The 14912-nt window shown below is 51.4% G+C and overlaps 6 protein-coding genes across 6 annotated transcripts; 4 read left to right on the top strand and 2 right to left on the bottom strand.

Moving 5' to 3' along the window:
* Positions 1–256: 256 nt before the first annotated feature.
* Positions 257–3394, top strand: MIND_01387500 (Importin beta-2 subunit; the record flags this gene model as incomplete). The annotated part of the gene is made up of 7 exons (XM_037370289.1): positions 257–358; positions 416–1694; positions 1749–1933; positions 1988–2299; positions 2352–2826; positions 2879–3153; positions 3215–3394. The coding sequence occupies 7 exons, from the start codon at positions 257–259 to the stop codon at positions 3392–3394; spliced, it is 2808 nt and encodes a 935-aa protein (XP_037213290.1).
* A 998-nt stretch (positions 3395–4392) lies between these two features.
* Positions 4393–5741, bottom strand: MIND_01387400 (Aldehyde dehydrogenase; the record flags this gene model as incomplete). The annotated part of the gene is made up of 3 exons (XM_037370288.1): positions 4393–4948; positions 5002–5575; positions 5621–5741. The coding sequence occupies 3 exons, from the start codon at positions 5739–5741 to the stop codon at positions 4393–4395; spliced, it is 1251 nt and encodes a 416-aa protein (XP_037213289.1).
* A 607-nt stretch (positions 5742–6348) lies between these two features.
* MIND_01387300 (Aldehyde dehydrogenase) lies at positions 6349–7910 on the top strand (the record flags this gene model as incomplete). The annotated part of the gene is made up of 3 exons (XM_037370287.1): positions 6349–6463; positions 6513–7119; positions 7172–7910. 3 exons carry the CDS (start codon positions 6349–6351, stop codon positions 7908–7910), a joined length of 1461 nt encoding a protein of 486 aa, XP_037213288.1.
* Positions 7911–8092: 182 nt separating this feature from the next.
* On the top strand, positions 8093–9243 carry MIND_01387200 (uncharacterized protein; the record flags this gene model as incomplete). Its single annotated transcript, XM_037370286.1, has 5 exons — positions 8093–8340; positions 8389–8690; positions 8737–8886; positions 8936–9158; positions 9204–9243. 5 exons carry the CDS (start codon positions 8093–8095, stop codon positions 9241–9243), a joined length of 963 nt encoding a protein of 320 aa, XP_037213287.1.
* A 1089-nt stretch (positions 9244–10332) lies between these two features.
* On the top strand, positions 10333–12660 carry MIND_01387100 (uncharacterized protein; the record flags this gene model as incomplete). The annotated part of the gene is made up of 9 exons (XM_037370285.1): positions 10333–10827; positions 10878–10907; positions 10962–11058; positions 11112–11124; positions 11178–11728; positions 11779–11949; positions 11994–12033; positions 12083–12157; positions 12213–12660. The coding sequence occupies 9 exons, from the start codon at positions 10333–10335 to the stop codon at positions 12658–12660; spliced, it is 1920 nt and encodes a 639-aa protein (XP_037213286.1).
* A 497-nt stretch (positions 12661–13157) lies between these two features.
* Positions 13158–14285, bottom strand: MIND_01387000 (L-2,3-butanediol dehydrogenase; the record flags this gene model as incomplete). Its single annotated transcript, XM_037370284.1, has 8 exons — positions 13158–13198; positions 13251–13347; positions 13393–13445; positions 13496–13516; positions 13561–13608; positions 13659–13865; positions 13912–13960; positions 14010–14285. 8 exons carry the CDS (start codon positions 14283–14285, stop codon positions 13158–13160), a joined length of 792 nt encoding a protein of 263 aa, XP_037213285.1.
* Positions 14286–14912: the final 627 nt, after the last annotated feature.

Here is a 14912-nt window from a genome sequence, read left to right as displayed (position 1 = left end):
CCGCCTGTTGTCTGACACTTGATGAAGAAGTTGATGCCTTCTCTAAGCGCTGTTGATCAGCGGGAGAATAGGACCTGCCAGTGTTGACTGAGTCGGTCGTCGAGCGCGATGGTGGGATTACACCCTGCATTATTTGGGGTGTAGCAAGGGGCAAGGGCCAGTCAGGTCGGGCAATGATGGTGAAAAGTGTGGATTGATCAGAAACGTCACTGGCGTGACACGGCATTCTCTCTCTTCTCTTTACGCGTTGTTCACGATGGCTTCATGGGCACCCCAACAACAGGGTCTTCAGGAGGTCCTGCAGACGCTTCATGAATCCACCGACATGAATGTAGCCGTTCAACGCGCTATCACCCAGGTATGTCTTCCGCTGCTGTTTTTCTCCATTGAACTCCAGCTGAAAAGACCCACACAGAAACTAAACAACTTTACTCGCGCGCCCGAGTACATTGCCTATCTGGCATATATTCTAACGGCCATGCCACAAGAAGAGGACCGAATCCGCACCATCGCTGGCTACCTCCTCAAGAACAATGCCCGCCTCATCCTGACTTCAACCCCAGAAGTCGCTCAATATGTCAAGGCGGCGGTCCTCCAAGCGTTCACCGACGAGTCGGTCATGATTCGCAATGCGGCAGGTCAAGACATCGTCGCTTTTCTTGGCCAACTCGAACCCCGTCACTGGCCTGAGTGCCTTCAACAGCTAATGAACACTCTCGACTCACCTGATTTGGATCGACAAGAGGTACGTGCCCTAAATAGCTTACAACCCAAGACTAACTTTCTTTTCTACACAAAGGCCGCCTTTAATGTTCTCGAAAAGGCATGCGAGGACTACCCCAGAAAAATGGACGTTGAGATCAACGGCACCCGCCCCCTCGATTTCATGATTCCGAAATTCCTCATGTTGGCCGACCACCCATCTGCCAAGATGCGCTCCCATGCGATCGCCTGTTTATCGTACTTTGTTCCCGTCGGAGCCCAATCTCTCTTCGTCCACATCGACAACTTCATCGCCACTCTCTTTAAACGTGCCTCTGACGATGACCCTTCCGTTCGTCGCCACGTTTGCCAGGCCTTGGTCCTCCTACTTGCAGCCCGACCGGAGAAACTCATGCCAGAGATGAACAATGTGGCGGAGTACATGCTGTACTCGACCAAAGACAAGAACGAAAACGTTGCGCTCGAGGCATGTGAGTTTTGGTTGACCTTCGCTGAAGACGCCGATTTAGCCGTCCATCTACATCCTCTACTCGCCAAAGTTGCCCCTGTTCTACTCGATTGCATGGTCTATGGCGAAGACGATCTACTCTGGCTGGAAGGTGATGCTGAGGATGCAGCAGTCCCCGATAAGGAAACGGATATCAAGCCTCGTCACTATGGAGGTGGCAAATCTCATGGACTCGAACGCGAGGCGGACGGAAATGAGCCTCCCAAGACGCGTATTGGGGCTTATGGTGAAGAAACCTTCGATTCCGACGAAGAAGACTACTTCGACGACGAGGATTTTGCCGATGAAATGTCCACTGAATGGAATCTGCGAAAATGTGCCGCAGCCGCTTTGGATGTCTTAGCGGTCAGGTTTAGTGGCGACTTACTCAATGTCCTGTTGGGCCCATTGAAGGATAAATTATGGAGCAACGACTGGCTACAGAGGGAGAGTGGGATTCTCGCGCTAGGTGCGATGGCCGAGGGTGTGTATTTCAAGTGATAATGTGAAAATAGAAGCTAACCGCATCGGATTCTAGGTTGCATTGAGGCTATCGAACCGCATCTGCCGACTCTCATTCCATATCTCATCAGTACGCTATCGGATTCCAAACCCCTCGTTCGTTCTATTACTTGCTGGACCCTTGGCCGCTACGCAAGCTGGACGACCCAGCCCATATCCGAGGAGCACAAAAATCAATACTTTGTGCCAACGATGGAGGGCGTAAGAATCCTCCATTTGTCACCGCTTTCTTATCACTGATTGCGGTTTAAATAGCTTCTCCGAATGGTCCTTGACAACAACAAACGAGTTCAAGAGGCTGGTTGCAGCGCCTTTGCCACCCTCGAAGAAGATGCGGGCATGGAGCTTGCACCTTACCTGGAGCCCGTGCTCCAAAACCTCGTCATCGCATTCGACAAATATCAACACAAGAATATGCTTATCTTATACGATGCCGTTGGCACCCTTGCTGATGCAGTGGGTCGGGCGTTACAGAACCCGCGTTATGTCGATATCCTGATGCCTCCGTTGACCAAGCGTTGGTCGCGACTGAAGGATGACGACGAAGATCTGATTCCTCTTCTCGAGGTTTGCTTTTCGATCTCTTTCCGCCGCAGCTTTTGTTCATCAATGTTTTTAGTGTTTGGCTTCTGTTACAATCGCCATCGGAACGGCATTCTTGCCGTATGCTCAACCCGTTTTTGAGCGCTGTAATAACATCATCCACAATGCACTCCTCAAATACCAGGCCTACCAGCAGAATCCGGAATCAGAGGAGCCAGACAAGTCGTTCCTCGTTGTTGCTCTCGATCTTCTCTCCGGGTTGACTCAAGGCATGGGAATGGAGCTGCAACCATTAATCACAGCCAGCAACCCTCCTCTTCTCGCCCTTCTCACTGTTTGTCTCAAACACCCGCAAGCGCCCGTTCGACAGAGTGCTTACGCACTTGTTGGTGACATGGCAATGGGCTGTTTTGTTCTCCTCCGCCCCCACATGCCGGGCATCATGGCCGAGCTGACTCTTCAACTGGACCCGGAGCCGAAGTACGACTTCATCAGTGCGTCCAACAACGCGGCCTGGTCGGTTGGCGAAGTCTCGTTGCGATATGGAAGGGGTATGTCGCCTTCTCTGTTCGCCTGCGTTGCCCTGTTCCTGACGAATTATAGACGACCCCGAGTTTAAGCAATGGGTCAACCCGCTCATTGCCCGGCTAATTCCTATCCTACTGCATCCCAAGGCACCACGAAGCTTACACGAAAACGCCGCCGTTTCCATTGGACGAATCGGGTTGACTCATCCAGACCTTGTTGCGCCGCACTTGCCCGAGTTTGCCCAAGCCTGGTGCCAAGCATTGTACGAGATTCGGGACAACGAGGAGAAGGATTCTGCATTCAGAGGTTTCTGTACGCTTGTGCAACATAACCCACAAGGCATCGCCAAGGTTATTTTCTCTTTCCTGATGTAATCCTTGATCGCTGATGCGTTTTTTTTCGTTTTCGCAGAGTCTTCTTTGGTTCTGCAACGCTATCGTGCGATGGAACCAGCCCTCTCCCGAGCTCAATGAGATGTTCAGGACGCTCTTGCAAGGCTTCAAGAACCACGATGTCGCCGCATGGCAGGCACAAGTGTCAATGTTCCCCCAGCCGATCCAAGAACGGCTCGCTGCACGTTATGGCGTCTAATACGACCCCCCGAAAACACGACTCAATCAACTCACGATGTATGACTAGCCCTCTTTTTTTTCTCCCTCCGTTATCGTTTGCCGTTTTTCCTGGTCGGTCGGCCGGGTGTGCTCTTTTCCTGCTCTGCCTCCCCCCACCCTCCACCCACCCCTTTGGTCTCTTGCATCTGGATCTTTTAGTAGCAGTAGTGAACCCCACCTTTCATCGTAGCTGTAGTATCTTCCCCCTTGTTATCACGTTTGCATATCCGAATCGCTCTCACCTATCCACCCTCACATCCCCCATCCACCATCACGCTCATTGCTCATTTTATAGGTAGTATTAGTAGTCAGTAGTATACAGTAGGTAGTCAACAAAGTAGTGTAGCATTTCTCACCCCATCATGCAAGTAGATACCACGGCATCTCCATATCCAATCTGTATATTGTCTTCATTAAATAAACTATGGCTTCTTAGACTGAATATCCCAGTGGCCAATTATTAGAGAGGAATTTGAGTACACAACTTCAAATATTCTCTAGCTACTTGCAGCTGTATTACAGGAAAAATGGGGACTTTTTGATAGACAAGCCAGTTCAAAGTTTCCCAAGGCTGCTTTTTGCAGCTGCTGAGAGTCTCTGTTTTTTTAAATAAAAAAAAGTGGAGCCTGCCAATGGCTGCCATCCTAGTTGTTTGGCCCGGATCACTCGCAGCCCGAGGACAAGAACACCAGTGAAGGGCCGGCGCCGACCCAATGTAATCCTTGTTCATATGGAGAACTTATCCTACAGTCTCTTTTGTCTTGCAATTGGCGCTGAGCTACAAATAGGAAATGTCTACCAATCAAGTTGCGGTCGGAACACGGTGAAAAAATCAAGAGTCGAGAGCTTTATCGATGCTGTTGATAAGTACGGTATTATCTTCAAGTTTTCTGTTTGACAATCAGAGCAAAAATCTTCTTCATAATGTCTGAGCAGACTGGTTCTGGCGTCCGGGTGTGAACGATCAGCTTAGAAACTCTACATCCACATTCGCATTCGCATTTGCCACAAGGGGTGTTGCGCGTAGGCAGGACTTCCCGGGTCCAAAAGCTCCTTCACCGGATAGCTCTCGGCTTCGCACTCCGACCAAGGCCGCAGAGCTACCCGCGCTGCCCATTTGCTCGCATTCCGGCTGTCCCCCAGACAGATGTAGGAGTCCATAATCGCACGTGTGCCCATACAGTACCCCTCGAGATGCTGCAGTCCTTCCTTGTCGATAAGCTCCAGGAGTGCGGTACATTTCTTGATCAGCCAGTCGTCGGGCAGTTGATAATTCATAAGCCATGTTGGGACGAAAGGGAAGATATTAGCGATCTCCGAACGACGTTTATCGGTCTCTGCAATATTCTCCGTACACGCAAGACAGGTGCAGACAACATCGTAGGGCTTGAGGCTTTCCGCGCGCGCTGTTTTATTCGCCAACACGTCGATGTATTGGTAAGTCAGTTCTTCGCCTGCGGGGACATCACGAACAGCATAGAGCTTATACGCGAACGTCGCCCGATCGAAGAATGGCTGCGTATTTGGGGAGCAACTGGGCGTAGGTTGTTAGTTTCGGAAGCAGGTAACAAGAATAAGTCGCCACACCTGTGGTTGAGACGCGATACGTGCTCTAAAATTGCGTTGTAGGGCTTGTCTGTTTGATGCTGTACGCCATCGAGGCCCCCAAGAGCGACCCCATTCGTCCGAAATCTGCCCACTAGCGGCCCTGAACCATCGTGGGTATGACAATTGTGAAGACTCATGAACGCGGCACGACAATTTTCTTCCATGCGATTGACTGCGATCGCGATAAAGTGCTCGCAAGCGTCAAGGTGATGCTGGATCATTTGGGCCGCGGAAAAACTGCCAGGCGGAAAGCGAGTTGGGACGCCGCGTGGTGCGATGAGCAGGGGTCGTTCCCAGAGGATAATTTCCCCTTGCTTGATGGGACGAGTGCTGAATAGACCCATACCTTTTCCAGGCGAGGGCGCAACTCGAAATGCAGCGGGAGAGTTGGCTGGCGGAAGTCGTTTCGGAAAACCGGGAGTCTTTAGGATGATTTCTTTGCTGCCGCGGAGGAGAACACATTCCGTGCTAGGCTCGCCATAGAGTTGAGGAAGAGTCGCCCAAATGTGGGTTGGAGGATCAGTAGGGCTGAACGTGCTTCCGGGAACGACGACTGTGCACAGGTCATCGATGGGGAGATAAGTTTGGGACCACGAACCTGGTTTTTCGAGCACTGCAGGTAAATCAACAGAGGTCACTTTGATTTGTTCAAATTGTTGGGCCGTCGCAGAGCTGAGGCGTTCTTTTGCTGCCTTGGAGTTGAGGAAGCCACGCCTCATGATGGTTGGAAGAAAGTAACGATGACTTGAGGCAGCTTCCGCCCAATTTTACGTGTAAACTTTGATCGCGCTTGGACCATTGGTGGTTCAGACTGGTTCCGGCGTATAGAACCGAGACGATAAATACGTTTGGTGGCATTCAGACCCTGCATCGCACTCCGCAATAAGGATTTGGAATGTGAAGAAGACACGAAAGAGCGGTGGATGAACGGTGAACCTTGAGGTTTTAGCCAAGACGTGACACTGTTTATGCTTGTTTACGTCCATGTCTAAACATGCCAACATATTCAAGTTTGCCACGAGAACGAGGTGAATGGTTTTCGATAGAGTCACCGCCGATTTTATTCACAACAACTCGCTCAAGTTCGAGGTCAACAGCCCTGGCAGTTGTGCAATCAAAAAAAATCTCCACCCAGGCTCGTAGTCGAATCATTCTAGAAATTGGGTTCTATGACTCGGTAGTGCTAACTCGCGGGCAAGGTCTGAACGTTCGCCTTTCACTGTCTCGCGACCTGTTCACGTTCAAATCGAGTAACAGGCTTGATCAGCGCTTACACGTAAAATTGGGCGGAAGAGAAGCTGACTGTCGTGCTTGCCTTTGCCTGTCATGAGGCGCGGCTTTCTCAACTCTACCCCAGCGAAAAAACGCCCAAATAATCCTTCCACCGCATTCACCGCGCATGTCGGTGAGCAGGCTTCGTCTGCAGCACTCGAAAAACCTGGTTTGTGGTCACCAAATGTCCTTCCTCCCTCTCAATAATATATGCACAGTCATCGTTCCAAAAGGCTACGAAATCAAGATAAACTACGTCCAAGGGCCTGAAGACCCGTCTAATCCTGCAACTCACATATGGACCACTCTTCCCCGAGTCCACGACGAGCCTAATACCGAGTGTTTGTTCCTTCGCGGTAGCGAGCAGATCATTACGGGAACTCCCGGCTTCCCTCGCGGACTACCACCAGCGTCTTCACCTCCTGCCTTCCGCCGTGGACACTCCCCTGGCAAGGGCTTGGGCTTATTCAGTACTCGCCCAATAAAGCAAGGCGACATCATTCTTTGGGAGCGCCCCTTACTTATTGCGCCGGCTGGGGTCCCGACAAAGAAGCTTCCTCCTGACTGCTCGGAGGCACAAAGGGCCCAGCATAACCTCAACGAGTACGAGCGATACATCGCGATAGCAGTCAACCGCATGACTGAGGATCGGCGTGTGGCATTCATGGGTCTTCACAACTGCCATCAGAAGGACGGCTCCGGGCCATTCACGGGCATAATTCGAACGAATGGAGTCGGTCTTAGTGGTCTGCAGCCTTGGGTGGAGGATGCAAAAATGTCCAACTACTCTGCGACTCTGGAGCATATATCGCGTCTCAACCACAGGTAGTCTTATTGTCAACTCCGCACCAATGGTAAACTGACAACATATGGCCAGTTGTTCCTCGAATACTCAACCACGCTTCGACCGCGCAACATTTGCGTACAAGCTCTATGCCGTCCGCGATATTGCCGAAGGAGAAGAGCTCACTTTCCATTATTTGGACGTTTTGGTCAACAAGACGAAACGAGCGGAAATCCTCAGACCCTACGCAGTTGTTTGCACGTGTACCGCTTGCACCGAAAATCCGACAGCGAGCGACAAACGGCGTTCCGCCATCGCTAGCTTCATGCCCAGTGTCCCGGTTTGGGCTGTCAACCGCGAGCTATCAGACGACTGGCTGATCAAGAAAAGCCTCCAGATCCTCGAATTCATCGAAAAAGAAAAGGTTGAGCATGTTGCAATGTACAGCATGGTAACTTGTGCAGTCCTGGATGCCTACATCTGCTTGGGCGATCGCCAAAACGCCAGCAAGTGGGCCGCAAAAGTGATGATTCGACACCGTTGGGCGGAGGAGTACAAACGGGTTGAGGAGCTCCTGGATCCAAACAGCCCTGCCTATATGCAGCACCCGCTGTGGCGACTACGCGTGGACGAGAATCCGACCAACGATATGGGGGCAATGTACAAGCTGATGGCGGAGGCGTGTGGGCCGGGAGGGATCACGACGATGGACAACGGTGTGGGCCTGTTCACTTATACGCGCGGCCAAGAGATTCCGCCGGAAACCATGAGAAAGATGATGGCTATGGTCAAGAAAAACGAGCAGCAAGAAATACGTGAAGGAGAAACTTGAAAGAAGGAAATGTAGCTCTATGAACCAACCTCTCTCTCTCCCCTTGTAAAGACCAACACGCATGGCTCGACTAGCAATGCTATATCTTGCTCAATAAAAATACCTCGGGCTTTGCATTTGCCGGTCACGACGAGGAAATGACGGTATGACGTCACGCGTCTCATTTCTGCCTTTCACCCACCATGACGAGCACGCTCCCGCCCTTGGTACAAGCATTCTCTGGCGCCATAGGAAGCGCCTCTGCCAACACTCTCACCTACCCGCTCGACCTGGCGACCACCCGCCTCCAACTTTACCCTGCAGAGAAAGCAAAAACCTCAGGCGGGCTACGTGGGGCTTTCCGCATCTTGCTCAAGGCCACACGCCGAAATGGATTGCAAAGTCTCTATAATGGACTTGCGACAGACACTGGCGCTACTCTGCTGTCTAAGTAAGTCATCTCATCTTTCCCTTGAGCAACTATTGAAGGGCCTTTTAGTTTCTTCTACTTTTATTTCTATGCGTTCTTGCGCTATCTGTCGACCCGTCGAAAGCTTTCGTTGGTACCCAAAGCCGGCCAGCCATCCCGTCCACACAAGCCCAGTCTGGGGGAAGAGATTCTCCTCGGATTCGTCGCTGGTGTTGCGTCTCGTGCAGTTTCAACACCACTGAACATCATTACGACGCGATTGCAACTGGAGACGGACTCTGATGAAGACGAGGTGTCGGAAGCCTCGCAGGACGTCACAACTATTGTCAACAGAATCTATCGCGAGCAAGGTCTCGCGGGATTTTGGCGGGGTAAGAATAGCAACACTTACCTTCGCTCCGTTGAACTTATGTCAAGGGTTCAAAACGACACTGTTGTTGTGCATAAACCCAGCACTAACGCTCGGGCTCTTCCAGCTATTCCGCCGCCTCGTCGCTCGTACCAACGGCGGACACGAGCCAAATCCACGTCAAGCGTTTCTCGGCGCAGCAGTGGCCAATTCGCTAGGTAGGCATTTGTTCAGGCTCGCTTTTCTTCTCTCCTTATTCCATTGCAGCAACTAGTCTAATGTATCCGCTCATCTTGGCGAAAACGCGTCTCCATGCGACTTCTGCCACTTCTCTGAGTCAAGTGCTGCGCGACGCATATGCGGGACGCAGCCGGTCTAGCCTGCCGACGACGGCAACCAGAGCAAGTGTCGGGGGCCTCTATCAAGGTCTGGAGATGCAGATCGTCAAAGGGTTTTTGAGCCAGGGAGTGACTTTTCTGGTTAAAGGACGGTCAGTGCTGAGTTAAAGTCGTTACCCAACTTGATGAGTCTACAGTATCGAAGAACTCATCGTCTGGGTTTACACTCGGCAATAGAGCTGTTTCAATAGCAGTCTAAAAAAATACAAGTTAGAGCCTGAGCGCGCATCTGGTGGAATTTGAAATGAGTGGAGTGGTTCACGTTTTCATTTACTAATCTCCACGCCCTGCTCAAGCCTCTTGAGCATGCTCTGAAGGACTGAAAACCTTGAAAAGCTGAGGTTGGCACTTGGTTACCGGTGCCAATCCTCTGATTGCAATGGGTTTGAGACGTATAAGTATACCAATGAAGCCAACGATGACTATATACACTCGCGGAGCGCTGGCAGTAGTACATAACTTCAGAACTTGCCAGAAGCTTCAAGCACTACATTCTACATTCGAATTCGGCGCCGGTATCCAAAGAAGATCATTAAGTGGTTGTTCATGAATGATTGACGAGCTGACCGTACGGAAAGCAGCCCGTCGCACGGCAAGGTATGCAAAAATAGAGCGAGATCCGACTATCGGGTTGGTACATATGTTCTTTACTATTCAGGTTGTCAGTGGGTGGAGAATCATTGAAGATGATATTTGAACCAGTGGCAAGTACTAGTATTTGACTAGTATGTCAGTGGGCGAAGACAGGAAGTTGGACACGTGGTCGGAAGGGAACACGAATGCTAGTGGTGGTGAGTACTGCCAGTGTACCCGTCTTTTGCGGTGGCTTCAAGTCGACACCGCGGCGGATCAGAATCGTGGCCGATCAGTGACCAATATGTCACAGACCTCGACATCTTAGAATCCGACACAACGCGGCGCCGAACGTTTGCCCAACGCAACCCACCTGTAAGTACCGAACGAAATAGCCTCAAAAGGATAGGAACTGTATCTTACGAAGGTCACCTAACAAACCCGCAAATCAATCGGGATGTCAACGAAAACGAACTGCAGACCTCAGAAACTGGGCTCTATCCTCTATGAGCCTTCAATAACTGCCAATGTCGGTGTACTCTGCCTTTTAGCTTCCCCACTCAATGTAAGCCTCAGGTCTCAACATGCTCTCTGACTCGTTGAATCTGAATTGTCACCAAATCGTCTCACAGATCTCATGCGGCTCGTGGATATGTATAACGTCACGAAGGCTCTACCGGATGGGTTGTTGAGATGATGTCTCCACCTGCTGATAAACCAACTGCCGCTCGAATCTTGCTACATAAGATACTCCATTGCCGCATTTGCTGGCTACGATTTCGAAGTATGGCACCTCTTGCACCAGGCCTCGGCATGCTGGCTCGACTTCTTCCCTCTCTAATTACCCCACCCATCGGCTTACTGCTTGTGCATACTCTTATCCAAAGAGTGTTATCCATCAACCTACTTTCTCTGTCCCTTCCCATCTGGCAGCACACCCTGGTTCTACTTGGGAGCATCCCGGTCGCGTTCACAATCCGTTTGTGGCACTCCTTAGCCCGAGATTGGCTAGACGCGCGAGCCAATGGAGCAACCCTTCCGCCACTGGTACCCGGGGCTATTGGTGGTGTTGACCTGCTGAGGGATGCCATTGGCAACGCCGAGAACGAGTATCCCGGGGAAGCCTTCGCCGTTATGGGCAATCAATTAGGGCCAATGTTCAATCTGCGGCTTCTATTCACAAACTTGGTGCGGCTTTCTCTTATCTTGGGTTCGCTCGGACTGCTAACAAATGCCAGATGTTAACAAGCGAGCCCGAGTATATCAAGGTCAGTTTCCTAGTTTATTTTTGCGGCAACCAACATTCACTCTATTACATATAGGCCATTTTAGCAACCCAAGTCGCCAGTTTCGAAAAGGGCGAGGAGATACGTAGCATTTTCAGTGATTTATTGGGAAGTGGCGTGTTTCTTTCAGATGGTGAGCCTCAGTCTTTGGTTTCTAATAATGCATAACGTTAATTGTCCTCTAAGGTGACCTCTGGAAGTATGTTCTCTCCGAGTTGCAACGCTTGCCTGAATGCCTCATTCGTAAGCCAGGTTTCATCGCTCAATGACGCGGCCATTTTTCAAGCGTGACCGCATCAGCGACTTTGCGCTTTTCGACCGTTACTCTCTCGTCGCGATTGATAAAATCAAGCAACGTGTTCGCGATGGCTTTGCGGTCGATTTTCAAGACCTGCTAGGGCGGTTTACGATGGATGCCTCGGGCGAATTCCTCTTCGGATATGATTCTCGCACCTTGGAAGCAGGGCTTCCCTATCCATATAACAGTGCTACGGGGAAGGCTTCAAATCAGGCTTTGGATAAAGAACATGCCGCTGCTTTGGCGTTTGCCGAATCGATAATGCGTGCCCAGGATTTGTCGACGCGCCGAAGCCTGCTCGGCTCTGCTTGGCCATTGATAGAGTTTTGGACCAACAAGGTCGAGGAGGAGATGAAAGTTATTCGGGCTTTCTTGGACCCGATCTTGCAGGTCGCAATCGGGGATAAGAAGAATGGGGAATACTTTAATGGGGATGGTCTTGTCAAGGATCGAGAGGTTCAAGAAGGCGAGACGTTGGTGCAACACTTGGTAAATTATACTCAAGGTCTGTCCCTGTTTTTACATTTACCATCTCACTGAGCTCTGGTTGTGTAGATCGGACAATTATTCGCGATGAGATTCTCAACATCGGACTTGCCGGGCGGGACACAACTTCCTCTTTGCTGACCTTTGTCATCTACATGCTTGCTGAACATCCGGACGTTCTCTCCAAATTGCGCCGGGAAATACTGGACATTGTTGGGCCGACAAGCGCTATACTCAATGGTAAACGACATTACTGAAGTTTTGCAAGCTGACAGATTGAGCAGAAACATTGCGGCTCTATCCTCCTGTACCGCTGAACTCTCGGTATGAAACTCAATCTTCATTTTCCAGCGACTCAATACCTGGACCGCAGGAATACGTGTGCTCCTGTAGTGCTTCCTCCCCTGCAGCCAGGATCCCGACCTTTCTACATTCCCAAAGGAACGAGGTAAATATGTACCTTCCGCCAGATCCAATTGCTCAAGCTCTCTCACTTCTTTCAGAGTGCCATACAGCACTATTGGTATGCACCGTCGACCCGATCTCTGGGGTCCCGATGTGCTGGAATGGGACCCGGAGCGCTTCATCGACGAACGACTCCACAAATACCGTATCATCTTGTCCTTCTCATCCAGTTTATCGTACTCAACTTCTGCAGTCATACCCAACCCGTTCATCTTCCTGCCCTTCAGCGCGGGCCCGCACATCTGTCTCGGCCAGCAATTCGCCTATCACCAGGCTTCTGTCTTCCTCATCCGCCTATTCCAGGCATTTTCCGGTCTGTCGCTAGCGCTGGACGCGCAGCCGCCAGACAGTCTCCCGCCGGCAGAGTGGCGGGACCCCGAGAAGGATGTGTTGGGGTGGAAGCGGAGGGAAAGGTTGTTTGTGAAGAGCCACCTGACGATGCATGTTAAGGGCGGTATTTGGGTGCGGTTGCAGGAGGTATCGTGAGCATGCGCAAATGCCCGCACGCTCGGGAGTCGGAACTTGAACAGAAACCGGTTTCCGATAGGTTTTTCGTGGAAAAAGATGTATCAACTTTTTCTTTGTCAACAAATTTAAATTAGCCAGCGCCGAGCTTTTGAATCACGAAGAAAGATGATATCAACGCCAAACCTGCCGACTCGCCCCAGACTGTATCTTTACCCGGACCCCCCTCGAATTTCGCAATCTAGGAACATTAGAAAAAAAGTTGCGCTTGTTCAGGGGGCGGACCAAGGCGTCTGGACTCGTCGCATGAAGCGTGCGGCGGGTTCCCGACGGCGCCGCTAGAGCTCGCAGATCAACATAGTCGAAAATCGACCACCAGATATCGTTCGGAAGATGAGGGGGCATGGCAGCTATCAGCCATCACATGACCAGCCATATATTTCGCGATCCATTCGTTTCACTCGAGGCCAGCACTTCAACAAAACACATGTATCATTGGTGCCGGCGGTAAGCAGATTTCAATCGAAGTAACGACCGCCATCGGCACTAAGGGTTTGGCCTAGGAAATGAACATCACTTTGGATACGGCGGAGTTGCGAGTTGTGACTTACCTGTCATGAAACCAGACTCTTTGGATGCGAAGAACGAAACGAGGCTTGCGATATCCCCCGGTGTAACATTAACACCCGTTGCGTTCATTTTGGCTTGCTATTCATAAGTTAGTCTGGGACCGCATAGCAGAGAAGAGCCCACGGCAGCGAAGAAGTCGTCCGCAGGCACGCCAGCCATCTCGGGAAATTGTTGCGCTAAGCAGAGTACTATGAGCAACGAAAGCGGACTATGGGAAGAATCGCACTCATAGGCGTGATAACGGCACCTAATACGGCTCAGTTGGTGCGGAGCCATGCTCAAAACACGTACCAGGCGCATAGGCATTGACTGTTATCCCATGTTTACCGAGTTCTTGCGCTAGGGACTAATGAATACGAGACCATAGAATGGAGAGTGGATGGACCCACCGACAGCCTGCGTCAGGCCCCGGATCGCGAACTTGGACGACGAGTAGTCAGGCAAAGCGATGTAGCCCTGCTTTCCCGCCCCGGAGCAGGCACCGATGATGCGACCACCGCGTCCTTGGGAAATCATCTGCTTCGCGGCATACTTGTAGCAGAGGAAAGTCCCCCGGGTGTTGATTGAGAAGGTGTGGTCCCATTCAGCAGCGGAGACTAGCAACAAATGTGACGAGGTGAGGGCAACGGGCTGTGAACATACCATCCAAAAACGACGCCCGTGCCTTGCAAATCCCAGCATTAGCGACCATCTGGAGAGGCTATCAGTCCGGGGAGGATTCAAGACGGCTGACAACGCACAACATCCAGTCCCCCAAGCGCCGCAACCACACTTTGGACCATCTCGGAGACCGACTCCTCCGAAGAAACATCTCCAACGACAACAGACGCACGAATTCCGTGTCTGGTTTTCAAAACTTCGGCCATAACTGCCTCCAGCTCGTCCTTCTTGCTCGGAATGTCGTTCAGGGCTACATCAAAGCCGTCGGAAGCCAGGCGCAGTGCGATAGATTTGCCAATCCCTTGAGCAGCACCGGTGACAAGGGCGACGCCTGTGGATGTAGAAGTGGGCGACATGAGGGAGTGAGAAAGAGTGTTACGTACGGGACCCCGGCGTATTGAAGTTTTTCCAAGCCGAAGGGGGCCATGAGGCGAGGCTTCTTGTGATTCTCTGCTAGCATTGTTCGCTCCACCAAAGCGAAGTTGTTCATTGCTGACTCGGACCGTGGACGACTTTCAGGCGTGTACCAAAAGCCGTTTTATCGAGTGGTGGGGGGTTTCCTGTATACGGAAGCCGCCACGAGCGCCGAAATTGCTCCACGTTGACACGAACACGATACTCAACGCCGCGTTTGTCGTTGAGGTTTTAGCAAAACGCGAAAGTCACACCGTGACACACTCTGGCAGCGCATCGCAGCGGCTCGCTGTAGCACTCTGGACCGGACATCGCTCACCCGTTATCAATATTAAATATTAAATGTACACGAACATTTCCCGCATGTCTGGGTACGCGTGTCTCTGCAGGTTGGCGGCAAGCTTACCCAAATATCAGGATTCAGGGGGGGTCAGTGCTGTGTTCGTTCGCCGGCGGCTGGACGCAACGACTCGATATGTCGCCGCTGGATGAGTTCTTGCCTGTGCGAAGTTTGCACCCACTTGCAGCATCGAGTTCCGTTATGCGTCCGCCCTGGAGCGATAGAACGA

Source organism: Mycena indigotica (assembly GCF_014461135.1).
Source record: "Mycena indigotica strain 171206Taipei chromosome Unknown Mind.scaff0017, whole genome shotgun sequence".
NCBI classification, from domain to species: domain Eukaryota; kingdom Fungi; phylum Basidiomycota; class Agaricomycetes; order Agaricales; family Mycenaceae; genus Mycena; species Mycena indigotica.
This window is presented reverse-complemented; position numbering and strand designations above follow the sequence as displayed.